Source organism: Echiichthys vipera (genome assembly GCF_963691815.1).
Source record: "Echiichthys vipera genome assembly, chromosome: 6".
Taxonomy (NCBI): domain Eukaryota; kingdom Metazoa; phylum Chordata; class Actinopteri; order Perciformes; family Trachinidae; genus Echiichthys; species Echiichthys vipera.
Window position 1 is genome coordinate 4,510,856 of NC_139831.1, and position 16,508 is coordinate 4,527,363.

Below are 16,508 nucleotides of genomic sequence, written 5' to 3' on the forward strand. Positions count from 1 at the left end.
ACTTTTGACTGTATAGTTGTACTTAATATAACGTTTTAAATAAACGATTATTCGTGGACGAATTCGGAGACGAAATCCTTTTTTTAAAACCTCACTGTCCCAAAAAGCGTAATGGGTAGCCTAATGTCTACTTTATCTACCTCATCACTGAAACAGTCAAACAAACCAACTGCAAAAATTGAATGATTGTTCATATAATTGACTGATTTAAGAGTTTTATCATATTTTTGTTCCTGAAATCCCACCGTTTCCGCCCTTTTGCTGGGATCAGGATAATCTCAGGTACTAAAACGTTTTGAACACATACTGACGGTTTGATCCAGATCCAAACCAAAACTGGATTTTATGATTATGACGCGACTGGGCCCGGCTCACATATGCAAGCTTACAAATTTGACTTTGAAAACCAGTTTTGGTCCGATCTGCTTTGATTTCATTCAGCCAGTCTATTGTCCGCCTCTCCCAGGTCAGTGTTAATTAGATTCTTCATCCCCAGATGTTTTTGTTTGACGAGGGAGTGGGTTGAGTGGGTGGGCAGCGGAGACTTACGTAAGGGCCATGTGCCGACCGCCAACCTCAGCCAATAATGAACTCTCTCTCCCAGGCGTCGGTCCTGACTCGCGGCCTCTCTTTAATGAAAACAAGTCTTTGTGAATTACGAGGGGTTAAACGGTGAGGACACGGCCGGTGAGACGACCGGAGATCTGTTTTTTCCCTGTTTCCCACAGGACACAGATTTATTAATAGTAACCTCCTGTACATATCACATTCTCCATGGATTTGCTGTCTCATGAGGAGGATGAACACAAAAGCCAGTGTTTGTCTTGGGTTTTCCTCCCCCCCTTTTTCTTCCATCAGTGTTGTTAAACATCCTCTTGGCTTTTGGAGCCTTATTTTGACAGGGAGAGCAATCTATTTATGAATTTGTGACGTTACACATTACTACTTTCTTGTTCTAAGTAACTGCATATAGACATGTTCTTCCAAAACTCAGTTAAACCTTTAACCCCACCCTAAAAAATGTAAATATCCACAAATGTTACTGTGCTTGAATTTGACTTTGTTAAATACTTAGCACAGATATTAGCAGTATCACCTTGAGTCTACCTTGTTAGTCATCAAATAGATCTTAAACTAGTCTGGAATATCATATTGATGTTATAATTTATTATATAAGTATAAATATAGAACGTTAGATTGATCATATCGACTGTCTAGAATCAGAAAACAGTGTAAAGTATTTTAATCTGCAACATTCACAGGTAGATTGTATGGACTTGTATGTGTTAACGTACTTAAATAGGTCTACTGATATTATGACGTCCACCTCTGACTCACGAGTCGACAGCTGTGCGTGTGACTGAGCATCTGTATTGGAGTCTCGAGTCTTGACTGAGAAATCCCAGGAGCTCCCGTTCGTGACGAGACGTTGACACTCGTACCTGTAATTATGTGTAAAAACAACACTTTACTGCGTGCCTGCATGGTGCAATAACCTGTCTCACCCTCAGGATGAGAGGAGATGATCCCATGTCTCGCTGCATGAAAGGCCACATGGGATCATCCTGATTCAGACTTTGTCACGAGTACGGTTACCTCAGGGTGGATTTATTTTCCCAACACAAATCACATCCTGAGGGAACAGAAGGCTGCTTTTGAACCAGATAGCACTTTTATAACAGGTTGGTTACGCAGGATTAGATTTGAACGTACTGTATTAAAGTAGTAGTAGTGCATTCGAACTTTTACTTGAAGGTTATATGAGCAGAACACCGCCATCTAGTGTCTCAAGATCATAGTCGCAACAACAAAACATAATTCCACTCAGGTTGCCAGGTTGGTCAGACCCAGCCCAGTAGCCTACAGGAGACCAGAGTCTGTTTGACCCTGTTTGAACCCATCCCCTCAGTCAAATCACACTATAAAAACAAGGATCAGAGGAGTTTGACTGACAGTTGCCGTTAGCATTAGCCGTTACAGCGAAGTAAACATCAAAGTTAGCTTACCGTTCGAGGAGCAACGTAGTCATGTGGGCGTGCGTTTTAATGCCGTTGAACTCCTTTATCTCAGTCCATGGAGTGAATGCTTGGCCTATATTGACTCTTGTTTTTGCCCGTCTCCGGTCACTCAGCTGCTGGGACAAATAACGATTTCACCCAGTGCAGCCTACAGTAGCTGCACCCAACAACAGACAACCCTGGCAAAACACAATGCTGGCCGCTATTGGCCGGTACAATGAAAGAAAGTTATTGTCAAACCCGTCAAAAAAAATATTAATTCAGACTAAATATATATTTTTTATGGAAAAGCAATACTTTAATTCTGGACCCCTCAAAACGCCCAGTGGGTGTATTATTTAAATAAATAAATAATCATTCTACACATTCAACCTTGACTTAAAAGTAACTATCAGCATCAAAATAAACTTAAAGCACCAAAAGTACTCATTATGCAGAACTGCCAATTTCAGAATAATGTTTATATCACTTGATTATTATTATGTTCCTCACTTTTATGGTGCAGCTTTATACATATATACATATATGTATATATTAAAGAGTAGCTTGTGAATCTCCACACTGGCCTGGGAACGTCTCAGGATCCCCCAGTTAGAGCTGGTTAATGTGGCCCTGGAAAGGGAAGTTTGGGGTCCCCTGCTAAAGCTGCTGCCCCCGAGACCCGACCCCGGATAAGAGGCTGAAGATGAGATGAGTAGCTGGTGAATTTCCCCCCAGTGATCACTAAAGTTGTGTCTCACCTTAACCTACGCATCATAATTTATTAGTTAACAATATTTTGTAGTTACTAAAGTTCCAACAGAATTGTAATGGTTGAGATTTTGCAGCTGTGCACGCCGCCCCCCTCAGTGATCCTATGGTCGTTTTACCCATAACACCTTTCTCTGCGTGAGTTTGCAAAGACGTTGACTTGCATCTCTGCAGAAGCATTGCTCCAGCATCAGGAACATGTCTCTCTGATGTCCAGGCTATAATGAGGCTGCTGACCATCAGGGCACACACAACGGATTTGGACTATTTCCTGCACTGGCTGGAAATAAAGGGTCACGGCCTGTGGTATTTTTACTCTGGTGACGGACTCACAGCCACTCACTGTTATCACGCCGTTTCTCTATTTCAGGCTCTTTATAAGTCCTGATATCCAGCACGGTCGGCCCTGTTTACTGTGTCAGCAGTCTGTCGGATTATCTGTGTTTATTTATCTGAAGATTCAGACTTTTCAGACACGTTATCCTCGGTAGCTGCAGGACGCCGAGTGTTGCCAAAATAAACTCCTCCCGTGTGATGCTGGCTCTGAGAACCTCACTTTTATCGGAGGCTCTTGTTCCTAGCATAGATCTTTTATTTCAATTCATTATGAAAGTGACATGATAGTTGGATTAACACTTTTTATAGTAAATATTTTTCTTTCTTTTTGTTTTGTACAGTTAAAAAGAGTTGGTTTAAATGTTTATATAATTTATTTAATAGCTGTCAATTGCTCATTTAACATTGTCGGACTAATAACAGATTAACATTAATAGTTTAAATTGGACAAATTTGATTTTAAAGGATTGTTCCGTACAAAACATCACAGTAGAAAACAATAAAACAACATTAAAGCGCCTACCATGAGTAACATTACTTTTTTTTGTAACTATATCTATACCGCACTAATGCGACATGCCATTCTGTTCATATCTTTTTCAATTATTTCATTAAATTATTTTTTTTTATGTAATAAAAATACAACAGGTGGAATCACACTGTGAGCTCTACTGGAGCTAAAATCAACACAGTGACAAACGGTGAACAGTGAAATCATTTATACAAACATGAGCTCCAGTGATGTGTGAACTTTGGATCCCCTCCAATAGGATTTTCCTTCCTTATCATTAAATACGACCTGGACGATCGGCAGCAGCCAATCAGCTGTGACGGCAGCAGCAGCAGCATTACTGTGTTTACGGGATGTTTCGCGCTCGGTCCGTCATAAACTGGCAGCTTGTTATCAGCAGAATCACCATACGCTGTGTTGGAAGGCAGGGAGAACAACCATCCTCTGCTGTCTGTTTGTGTGACGCAACACTTTATAAAGTTGTGAGAGACGTTTCCCTCCTTGATATGACTAAATGTGAGACACATGGTGGTTGTATTTATTCATTTACTATATTTACCTGTTCCGGTGCTTATACAAGGTCTGATTCCTGTCACCTTCTTCCTGCTAAAGTATTCTGTATTTGTGTTTTTTTTAATTGGAAATCAAACATATAACACCCATATTTACACACGCTATTGTTTGTTTTTGCTCTGGTGTGAAAAAAACCGAGGCCTGCTGTTGTTAAAAAGTTAGTTTTTAAGGAGACGCTGTATTTGTAATATGCCTGTTGTATCCTGTCAAGGGTTTTATCTGGTTTATTTTTCTAATGAGGCATTCGTTTTAAATATGACCGAGAAGACTGTTGAATGTATTCATTCATTCATTCATCTTCAACCGCTTGTCCCTAGGTCGCGGGAGGCTGGAGCCGATCCCAGCTGACATTGGGTGTGAGGCGGGGTCCACCCTGGACAGGACGCCAGTCTATCACAGGGCACATTGAGACGAACAGAGACAGACAACCATTCACACCTACGGGTGATTTTAGAGTCATCAATTATGCATATAATTCTATAAATGTACTTTTGCATGCTTTTCATGGTACTAGCGTCCTGCAAGGAGAGCAGTGGGTGGCAAAAGGTTCCTTCTAGGTCTTATAGCCTGTTTTCTTCTTTAGTGTCTTTTCCACCTGGTTGGAAATACACAAATAAATGCCTTTAGCTTTATTTTCTTTCATTGTAACACGCTTTTATGGCTATCAGATTCCAACATCCGTCTCCGTATAACCATAAGACTTAGGGGTAATTTCCTCAAAATGGCTCAGATTACGTTTTCACTACAAATAAACAACAACCCTCCCAATCCAACTTAAGAAGAAAACCCCCTCTAAGGTGTAAACAAACAGTTCCAAGCACGTCGAATGTGTCTCCAAAAACACGTCAAATACAGCAGATCCCAAACAACAGCGCAGATATAAGCTGCATTAAAGGATATAGAAGCTGAATAGGTTTCATCCAGCCCTAGCTCGGTGTCTGTATCACCGGGGAGATTTGTGTAGATGAGATATTATTCGGCACCCAAAATCCAAGGAAAGAGGAAATTACCCAGCGAGCTTTGCAGTCGCTTGAGTCGAGCTTTCAGAGAGAGTACCACATAATTACGGGTCTAATCAAAATCCAAAGATAGCATCAAAAGGAACTGTGTGTGTATGTGTTGAGGGTCATTATCAGGCCCGTATTTACTGTTTCTACCATGTGAAATTCAGCATGCTTGGTCAGGATGTTTCCTTTTGGGGTAAACTCGCTGCAAACGTCGGCATCTGTCTGATCTGAGCGAGTCCTGTAAATATTCCACTCATTACAGCAGAGCACAGTGAAAAATTGCATAATAACATTAGGTAGAAAAGCGTATGGAGGGTGTGGGTGTTAGAGAGTGAGGAGGTTTATGATTCAGAAGGAGTATCTTATCTTTGTATTCGTGCTTGAACAGGTGCCTCCCAAAGTGTCCTCCAGTCAGTCAACATGTGCACTAACGAGTGGATAAGATTTGTGAACATAAGAAGAAGGAGAAGAAGAAGAATTCCTTTATTAGTCCCGCAATGGGGAAATTCAATTTTCACTCTATTATTTATTTTCATGTTACAAACACACAGGCCCGAAATACACACACATGCACAGACAGGACCTATATACATGCAACTAATGGAGAGATGATAGAGCGAGGGGGCTGCCAGTGACCGGCGCCCCCTCGCTCTATCGCTCTAAGTTGGAGTTCGGTGCCTTGCTCAACAACACCTCAGCAGTGCCCAGGAGATGAACTGGCACCTCTCCAGCCACCAGTCCAGGGACTCAAACCAGCGACCCTCCGGTTCCCAGCCAAGTCACCTATGGACTGAGCTACTGCCGCCCCGTAATAAATGGAGAAAGTAAGCTGAAAAATGTATCTTGATATTCCTGTCGAGATATAAAACAATGTATTTCGTACTTAATAACAGAGGTATACAGTGATCCATGTCTCTAGGTAACTTTTAGTTTGCATTGTGGCACTTTTAACCACTTTGTCACGTTGTTTTAGGAGTAATATGTAGTTTGTAGAAGATTGTAGTCTTCTTATCGGCACCACAGGTGTATAACATACAGCTGTACTACAGTACAGTAAGTTTATAGCAAACTAATGAGATTTTATTGCATTTTGTTACATAATTTTCTTATGTGTACTTCCACTTGGAGGTCTCCAATGACCTTTGTCCTATTTTAAGACATGCATTGTATCTCAAGTGTTGCTAGCATTCATATATCTTTCTTACAGTATGATGCTTTTGGGAAATACATAATTCTTCCCAAGCATCAGAAGAAATGATGCATACCACTCTTATCCCTCCATCCCTCCATCCATCCATCCATCCATCCATCCCTCCATCCTTCCATCCATCGCCTATGTAAATATGTTTTATATTTATATACCCTTTAATATCCCTTTAACTGTGTATTAGCAGCTTACTCTCCAGCAGCCTCGTGATATAACTGCAGGCCAATAAAGTGAATGTGTCACCGACCGTTTAACAGTGTTTACCAGTAGTTTCTGTTGCTGTGATCATTATACTCCCGCCCCGTTAAGCGCGTCGTTTTGGGGGAGTTGTGTTATTTAGGGGAGGGCTCCGCTGGTGGGAATGGCCTCATGACGTGCCTCTGTTGACAGTAGTAAAGCCTCCCCACACACACATACACACACACTTACCCACACACACACACTCCCTCCCTGCCGCCACTGTATTCACACACTCCCGCCGAGCTGCCAGAGAGAGTCGCCCGCTCCGCGCCTCTCCATCTCCGCGCAGCGGTGCCTTCTGCTTCAAACCGGGATTTCTGAGGCTGAGCTGTCAGAAAAACAACCCAACCAACAGAGACATGACTTCCAAAGCGATGGAGTGTATGAACCTGTCGGAGGACCAGGTCAAACTGCTGGAGGACAGCTTCCGAAGGATCAGCAAGTATCCGGACGGGACGGCGCTCATGCTGATCGCTGCGGAGTGCGGGCTGACGGAGGAGGAGACAGTGGTGAGTACCATGTCTGCACCTTTTATACACTGTACTGTGTTTAAAGTCTGTCTAAAAGTTCAGATTTGTACGTTTATTAGGATGAAATGTATTGATTTTAGTGTGTTTTTGGACTAAATAATGAGATTATTGAGCATCATAATCTCCAGTAGATGGTTGTAATATTCATATGGAGGCTGATGTCATGTTTGATGCTTCAAAGTAAGATTAGTATTTGTATTTGTGGTGATTTCCTATGGAATCACTTTACTTTTTAGGGTGATTTGATATTATTACAGTTTACAGTTCTCCAGATTATTGCTTTTGGGGTTTCTAGTTGTTCTATGATATTTGTACAATATAATGAGTTCCTATGGACAGTGAGTCTCGTGCCACCTGTGCAATGAATTGAGCTGCACACTTAAAATAACAAATGGCAAATGTAAAACTAAACATGAAGTGTTAACCTGTTAAAGAACAGTAATATTTATTATATACCGATGAGTAGTTTAATCCAAAGCTATACATATTATGTAACGAATTTAATCTGCAGATAATAAACTAGCAGAGGAGTAATATGAAATATAGTGAAGTAGCACTTGAGTAAAACACCTTAAATCTGTGCTGTAACAGTACTTGAGTAAATGTGCTTTGTAATAGTTTCCTGCTTTACTGAAATCACCAGCACAGACAGAAAACATGTGACAACCCTCGGGAAAGTCGGCTTTATGGTATCACAGCTTGTAAGTGTTATCACTATCACTATCAGTGTCTCAGTCTTCTGAGGAAATAAACTGATAAAGAGAGATAAGCGATATGTACATGCATGTGTTTATCTGCAGGAACAAGTGTTTCTAAAAGCAAACCAAGCCTTTAAACGTGCGACATCCAACCCTGAGCTGCTCCACTGACAGTGAAAAGGAGCTGGTCTGTGATCCTGGCTAATATAGCTGTTAATGAAGGCGTCACAGTCTGATGAAATAACCCCCCTCTGAGTGTAAACACTGCCCCATTGATGGTCGCTGAAGCAGCTCCCGGTGGCTCTTCCTGATGAAGTCACGTCAGAGTCGAGTTTCCTGCCACTGTTCATTCTCACGGGGACCGGTTCACCCATGCAGGGTGGCTGAACGTTTCCAAGATCCATCAGTGAGGGGAGGATTGTCACGTCACTGTTGTTGTTTGAGTTCCCTAGGTGGTCGCCGTCGCTGCTCCTGTTTCTGCTGCTTTCATATTTGGTCGGATGTGTTTGGACTGAGCAGCTTTTCATGTACCAGGATCGGAAAAACAACTAAAACGCATGTGGTGAAATGTTTGTTAGGCTCCTTGTTAGGAGCAGCAGCAGATTTCACGTTCAGCTCAAACCATTTGTAAAGTTTTCGATCAGTCAATCACCAGAAAATGAATCGACAACTATTGTGATGATGAATGAGCACGTTATGTAAAAATACCTTCCCTGCGTGGTTTGAGTTTTGGACTGTTGGTCGCACAAAACAAACCATTTGAAGACGTCACCTTCGGCTTTTTATTTACCAAAGAAAATGATTAATCGTCAAATGAATTGGTAGATTAACTGTTCGTCATTCTTAACCTCGGGGACACAACTCAAGGTCAGCTCACCATCTTTTCCAAGAGCTTTTGACCACATCTTCATGAGCATCTCAGACTCCAGAGGTAAACATCTGATTCTAAAGCATCCAAGCATGAAAACTGTCAGGCTTTAAGTAAAATATATTAAAATGTAGACTTTCCTTCCCTGTAGAAGCTTCTCAGGGCGGAAACTAACCGCTGTTTTCATTATCGATTAAACTGCAGGTTATATTCTCCATTAATTGTTCGGTCTATATAACATTAAATACCAAAACAACTGTCCTAGAGTCACAAAATGTCTTGTTTAGTCTGACAAAAGTTCAAAACGCAAGAATATCCAATGGGTTTTAATGTGAAGACAGAACATTTCCCAACTGAGAAGCTTAAACAGGAGAATGTTTGGAAATTTCCCCCCGAAAAATGACTTAAATCATTATCTAAATCCTCTGTCCATCAAAAAAATCAATTAATAGACTTAATAGATGAATTGCAGCTCTGTAGTTTATAAATTAACACATTTTCACACAACCAGAAACTCAGGAATGAGCCACCAGACAGCGCAAAAAGCCCATTTAGGTCCATTTTTAAGGTCATTAATAGAGTTAGAAAAACTGACAGTGATATAAAACATCACATTGTTACTTAGGTATTTGATCTCCAACTCCCCCGCCCCCTTTCCCCACATGTAAACACTCACCATCCCTCTATCTGAGGAATGTTACTGTAAAGTCAGTGCAACTGTCACATCAGGAGCCAGATGTGAAGCTTCAGAGCACCGATAACAACACGCGGAAGGGTCTGCAGGCACCTCCAGTAGCATTCCTCTGATAGATACATCATTGCAAAGGCACTCAGAGAATTTCAGTCCTCGTCCATAATGAGTTTTAAAAGATTAAATGTCTGGTTTTGGAATAAAAAATGTCAGTTGGTATTCCTCTGTCAGGATTTGACAGGGAAACAACACAACCATTTGCTTAGCTGTACTCACCCCCGGGCTGAAACCCTACATGTAAATCCTGTCATTTGAGTTGACGTAACATCGGGTTTGTCTCATAGGCAAATTCCTGCTCACATCCGTGCTCCAGAGGCTGACAGACCGGTTCAGATTGGCAGGGACACATCCCTCACATGTCATGGAACGTGTGGCCTTTTCTCCTAATTAGCCCTCAGTGTTCAAACATTACACCAGTCAATAACTTGCGTTTGTCAGGCTCATGCTTGGGACTGGTTTTTCCACTTCGACTCCACAAACCAGTTTGTTCAGGATTGATCAGAGCTGAAGTTACACAGGCACAGAGCATTTGCTGTCAGATGAAGTATTTTGTATTGTATTTGCAGGTGTAGCCTTGCAGTTACGTGCCCAGAGAGTGAGTTAAACGCAAGCTGCTGGGCGGTCGGTACTGTCAGCTGTACTGATTTAAACCCTATCTGATGTGTCAGACGTGTGTGAGACAAAAGACCGGGACAACACATTCATTCTCTCACACGCACACGCACACGCACACGCACACGCACACACACACACACACGCACACACACACACCTTCCAAATCTCAACAACACGTTGTGCGGACAAACAAGTTGATAGGTTGCTCCAAATTTTGTATGGAGGACGCCAATTATACATTAATCAAGTTGTACGTGCAACTTTAAAAGAAACATGCAAACGTCTCCAACCCCTGTGCACATTCAAGAGTGTTTCAACCCCGGTGCTTAAAGTGGTTCTCCGTGAATTAGTATTGTATTTCTATAAGGAAGGGAAACCTGAGAGAGATGGATAAAAGGATAAAAAAGGTCAAAATAGATGCAGCAGATGTTGGGACTGTGACTTTTAATCCCCAGTACAAGCGGGGCTCCAAAACCCCTGAATCCTACTGTTCCCATAATGCAACTCAATAGTATGATGTCATCGCAGTAGGTCATAAGTAAACCGATATCTGTGTGTAACTTTCTTAGTGTATAGAGGAGCCCTTTAAAGGATGGGCTTCGGTTTTCTCACATCTTTCTTCATATTACTCATATCAGGCCCATGTGTATGATGAAAGTGTTACTGGTAGTTGATATAATTTCATATTGTTTGTAAAAAGACCTCCCTCTAACGTGACCAGGCTGTGTAAGACGGGACAAAATCCAGTCCTCATACGCGCAAACATTGCATTCTTAACCCTCCTGTTATCCTTAGGGTCAATTTGACCCTGTTCAATCTTTAACATCTATAAATACACGGTTGACATATTTTTTATTTAATGACTTTTTCTAATTTTAACTGCGAAAACCTAAAATTGGCACGTTTATATTGTTCCATTGATCTATACACATACTCGGTCTTCCTTTTTGCCAATTTGATAATATTATCGATTTAATCATTATTATTATTATTATTATTATTATTATTATTATTATTATTATTAACTATTTTACAGTTCAAATATTTAGAAGTTTGAAATTGTTTGTTTTTCCTGAGGTCTAATTGACCCATGTACGTAAAACATGCTACTGTCGTCGATAATGGAGATTGCTTTAATTCCAAATATTATAAATAACACAATGCTTACAAATAGTGTACTTACTTACAATCTGTAAGATATATATATTTTAATAAATACACATTGAAAACCTGAGTAACAACTTTGATTATGATCATTTTCTGGATGTTTTAAAATTGCTAGGGTCAAATTAACCCCAAGGTAAAAAGCGGTGTTAGTCAAATTTGAGGGCAACAGGAGGGTTTAGTTAGCAGAAGCTAACTAGCTAATGAGCTCTAACGACACACCTTCATGCAGCATTTAGGGCGTTCACCCCCCCGTCGAGTGTTAACAAAGCTCTCATTGGAGAAGTGTTGGGTGAAGTAACACACCCCGGCTGCCACTCCCTGTTTCACATTAACAGCTTTTACAGTGTTCCAGCCTCTGGGCGGCATGTTTGAGCTCCTTTCATAGACAGGTTTTTTTTTTGTTTTCAGTGTTGCAGTCAGTAAAGGTAGAGTCAGGTTTGAAAGAGCTCATTATGTAATCCAGGGCTAGTCAATTGGAAAAAAATGACACTTAGCTGCATTGTATGGACCGGCTGGATTATAAATCCCATTGAAGGTGCATGTGTGTAACCCTTTTAGGAGGCATTCAAAGATCTTTTGCGCCTTGAAAATTTGACCGTAAACAAAATAAAGTACAAAACAACAGACTTGCATTCAAAACCTGATAGAGAGAATGACATTTTAAAGGCTAAATCTTTACAAACAGGATCTATAGTCATACAAGGATGAACTATAGTAACTTTCCCCCCCGACGTTTGCGTCCTGAATCACAGAAATGAGCTACTTCAATATGAAATCCCAAAACACAGATGAACAGTTCAGAGAGCGGTTGTTGAATTGATCTAAGTACAAACGCAGATGACTCCAAATGGGAATCTCATATGCTTTCTGTACAAAATGTGGAAAGCGTCCCTCCTGCCAGGCGCATGTGTCTCACAAAGTCAGCCAGGGTCTCGTGTCTTAAGGCCGCCGTCCCGAATCCCTCCCTTTCCCTTTTGGCATTATCGAGATGATGTCAGCATTGTTGTGAATCCCTTGACAACCACGGACTGCAACACAGCAATGTGCCGGGTCACGGGTGTGTGTGTGTGTGTGTGTGCGTGTGTCTGTGTGTCTGTGTGTGTGTGTGTTTTGTGTGTGTGTGGCATTCAGCGCAGTCATCATCTGGTCAGAGTTTCATTGGAGCAGTCTGTTAAAATTGGATGGAAACATTGGTCTTTTGTGGTTTCCCTAATACACCTTCGCTCGGGGTCACTGCTGTGTCTGTGTGAGTCAGTGACCACTTACATGCACCAGTGAATGTGAGTGTAATGTGCTTTAACAAAGATAATGGAAGTTAATCATAGATTTCATATTTGGGGATTTGGGGGGGTTGCAGAAAAATAACAAAACAGTTGTTTAACAAAACTAAAGACAGCTGGTATGAAGACATGTCCTTGGTCCTTTATGATATTTACCTCAGAAAAAACGGATAGTAACCTGGGAAGGCTGTTCACATGCATGAATATTCGGGGTACTGAAGGAGTTACCTAGGTCTGTTAACCGGGGTATGAGAACTCGGGGTATGGTGTTTACATGGTGTTTGAGAAACCGGAGTACGCCCTTAACCCGAATATAATCCTATTTTTAAACTGCATGTTAACGCACTAATTCTTGACAATAAAACAACTCCACCTGTGTAACCTCTCAGGAATATTTATGTCATGACTCTGTTCGGTCAATATCATAGTCAGTATTCTGTTACCTGTGTCAAACCCCACCCATGGGTGTGTTCTGTTTCCCCCTAGAAATGGTTCAAGCTACGTAACGAACAGTGGAGGGAGGCAGAGGGTCTTCCGCCCAAACTGGGATCAGTGCTGGACTGAGGCAGAAGAATCTCCTGGATGCCTGACGCGCTTGTGTTCTGACCCTGTTTCTCCTGGACAAATGGACCCTACCGTCTCTTCCTCATACACTCCCCCCTCTCCATGTGTCATTCCCTCTTTTTGTATCTATGAAGCTATTTTAACTTACTGTACGGAATGTGAAGGTGTTTGTGTGTTGTTGCCAATATAACCGCCATGTTTACAGAAATAAACATATTGTCATTATAAGTTAAAGTGACTATGGAGTGTGCTTTGTCGCTACCGTGCGCTCGGGGTTCCAAATTCACTGAGGAAGCAAAGAGCAATACAATGGCGTAGATAGAGCAGGGGTTATTGGGGACAGTGTGCTTTTGTTGTCAGGCTTTGTTTACATGTATGTCTGTCAGCAGGGAGCGGAGCTGCACGCTAAGCTGTTCACGGGACTATAAAAGATGTAAGGAAGCACCGGGACAATGGATGCTGCTGGAATCAGCTGCCGCTTTCCAGGAGCATCCAGGGACAAAACTGGAACATTTCCATTTGCAGGGGGACGAGGAGGAGGGGGGTGGACATGCGAGCCGACTGAGCTGAATGGCATCATGGGCTAAAGTTGAACAAATGACAGGTGATGTCATTTCATCCCTGTGATCACTCTTTGTAAAAAAAAGGATGTGATCTCAGCAGTCGGTTTGAGCTTTACGCCTCAGAAACATATTCTGTATTTTCCTACCTTTTAAATATGTATGTATGAAATCTGGGGCTAAGGATAAAGTCGTAGACAAATTAGATTTATTTTTTGCAGTTTTTTTCCCTTGTTTTCCCTCATAAAACTATCTCTAGCTTAGGGTTAGGGGGTTAGGGATAGGGTTGGGGTTAAGGATAGGAATAGGGTTAGGGGTTAGGGTTAGGGTGGGGTTAGGGATAGGGATAGGGTTGGGGGGTTAGGGATAGGGTTAGGGGTTAGCGTTAGGGTTAGGGGGTTAGGGTTAAGGGTTAGGGGTTAGCGTTGGGGTTAGGGTTAGGAATAGGGTTAGGGGGTTAGGGTTAAGGGTTAGCGTTGGGGTTAGGGTTAGGAATAGGGTTAGGGGGTTAGGGTTAAGGGTTAGCGTTGGGGTTAGGGGTTAGGGTTGGGGTTGGGGTTAGGGTTAAGGGTTAGGGGTTAGCGTTGGGGTTAGGGTTAGGAATAGGGTTAGGGTTAGGGGGTTAGGGTTAAGGGTTAGGGTTAGGGGGTTAAGGGTTAGGGGTTAGCGTTGGGGTTAGGGTTGGGGTTAGGGTTAGGGTTACTATCCCTATGTATTTTTTAAAGTTTTTTTTGCTTTATATTATCTTTTGAAAGAAAGTTCTCCCTGACGTAATCTCCCCACCCTGAGTAACGTCAGGCAAAACATAAAACTCACATATATTCCAATATAAATAACCTCTCATAATTACACCGCATATATCAGATCTGTTACCCTGAGCTAATACACAGAACGTTTACACAGATGATAAAACCGTTCATTGATTAAGGGACTAAAAGGAATTTGATCTGCTACTATTCTGTTAATCACTTATTTGTTCCATCAGGATGTAAGTGTGTTAGTACAGGTAGAATAAGTGTCAGGATGTTAGTGTGTTAGTACAGGTAGAATAAGTGTCAGGATGTTAGTGTGTTAGTACAAGTTAGAATAAGTGTGTGGATTGTTAGTGTGTTAGTACAGGTTAGAATAAGTGTCAGGATGTTAGTGTGTTAGTACAGGTAGAATAAGTGTCAGGATGTTAGTGTGTTAGTACAGGTAGAATAAGTGTCAGGATGTTAGTGTGTTAGTACAGGTTAGAATAAGTGTCAGGATGTTAGTGTGTTAGTACAGGTAGGATAAGTGTCAGGATGTTAGTGTGTTAGTACAGGTAGAATAAGTGTCAGGATGTTAGTGTGTTAGTACAGGTTAGAATAAGTGTCAGGATGTTAGTGTGTTAGTACAGGTAGAATAAGTGTCAGGATGTTAGTGTGTTAGTACAGGTTAGAATAAGTGTCAGGATGTTAGTGTGTTAGTACAGGGTAGAATAAGTGTCAGGATGTTAGTTTGTTAGTACAGGTAGAACAAGTGTCAGGATGTTAGTGTGTTAGTACAGGTAGAATAAGTGTCAGGATGTTAGTGTGTTAGTACAGGTTAGAATAAGTGTCAGGATGTTAGTGTGTTAGTACAGGTAGAATAAGTGTGTTAGTGTGTTAGTACAGGTAGAATAAGTGTCAGGATGTTAGTGTGTTAGTACAGGTTAGAATAAGTGTCAGGATGTTAGTGTGTTAGTACAGGTAGAATAAGTGTCAGGATGTTAGTGTGTTAGTACAGGTTAGAATAAGTGTCAGGATGTTAGTGTGTTAGTACAGGTAGAATAAGTGTGTTAGTGTGTTAGTACAGGTAGAATAAGTGTCAGGATGTTAGTGTGTTAGTACAGGTTAGAATAAGTGTCAGGATGTTAGTGTGTTAGTACAGGTAGAATAAGTGTCAGGATGTTAGTGTGTTAGTACAGGTAGAATAAGTGTCAGGATGTTAGTGTGTTAGTACAGGTTAGAATAAGTGTGTTAGTGTGTTAGTACAGGTAGAATAAGTGTGTTAGTGTGTTAGTACAGGTAGAATAAGTGTCAGGATGTTAGTGTGTTAGTACAGGTAGAACAAGTGTCAGGATGTTAGTGTGTTAGTACAGGTAGAATAAGTGTCAGGATGTTAGTGTGTTAGTACAGGTAGAATAAGTGTCAGGATGTTAGTGTGTTAGTACAGGTTAGAATAAGTGTCAGGATGTTAGTGTGTTAGTACAGGTTAGAATAAGTGTCAGGATGTTAGTGTGTTAGTACAGGTTAGAATAAGTGTCAGGATGTTAGTGTGTTAGTACAGGTAGAACAAGTGTCAGGGTGTTAGTGTGTTAGTACAGGTAGAATAAGTGTCAGGATGTTAGTGTGTTAGTACAGGTTAGAATAAGTGTCAGGATGTTAGTGTGTTAGTACAGGTAGAATAAGTGTCAGGACGTTAGTGTGTTAGTACAGGTTAGAATAAGTGTCAGGATGTTAGTGTGTTAGTACAGGTTAGAATCCAGTCACAGAGTTAGAAACGAAGAACAGCAGAGAGGAAAGTGTCCAGATGTTGGCGATCAGGACCAAGTTGCACGAAAGAGAAGGATTTTTCATCCTTTGCAGAGGTATGCAAAAGACGTGATGAAGCAGCTACATTGGAGCTTTATATTATAATTATTATTCATTCATTCATTCATCTTCAACTGCTTGTTGAAGGGTCTGGAGCCGATTCCAGCTGACATCGGGCGTGAGGCGGGGTACACCCTGGACAGAACGCCAGTCTATCACAGGACACATAGAGACGAACAGAGACAGACAACCATTCACACCTACGGGTGATTTAGAGTCATCAATGAACCCAACAC

General features: G+C 41.4%; 1 protein-coding gene across 1 annotated transcript; it reads left to right on the forward strand.

Annotated features, from left to right (window-relative positions):
* Positions 1 to 6,823: 6,823 nt before the first annotated feature.
* hopx (HOP homeobox) lies at positions 6,824 to 13,349 on the forward strand. The gene is made up of 2 exons (XM_083914759.1): positions 6,824 to 7,151; positions 13,038 to 13,349. The coding sequence occupies exons 1-2, from the start codon at positions 7,002 to 7,004 to the stop codon at positions 13,113 to 13,115; spliced, it is 228 nt and encodes a 75-aa protein (XP_083770885.1). The 5' UTR covers positions 6,824 to 7,001; the 3' UTR covers positions 13,116 to 13,349.
* Positions 13,350 to 16,508: the final 3,159 nt, after the last annotated feature.

Coding starts and splice junctions, on each gene's coding strand:
- hopx (XM_083914759.1), top strand. CDS start 7,002: ATGACTTCCAAAGCGATGGAGTGTATGAACCTGTCGGAGGACCAGGTC. Junction 7,152..13,037: donor TGACGGAGGAGGAGACAGTG/GTGAGTACCATG, acceptor GTTTCCCCCTAG/AAATGGTTCAAGCTACGTAA.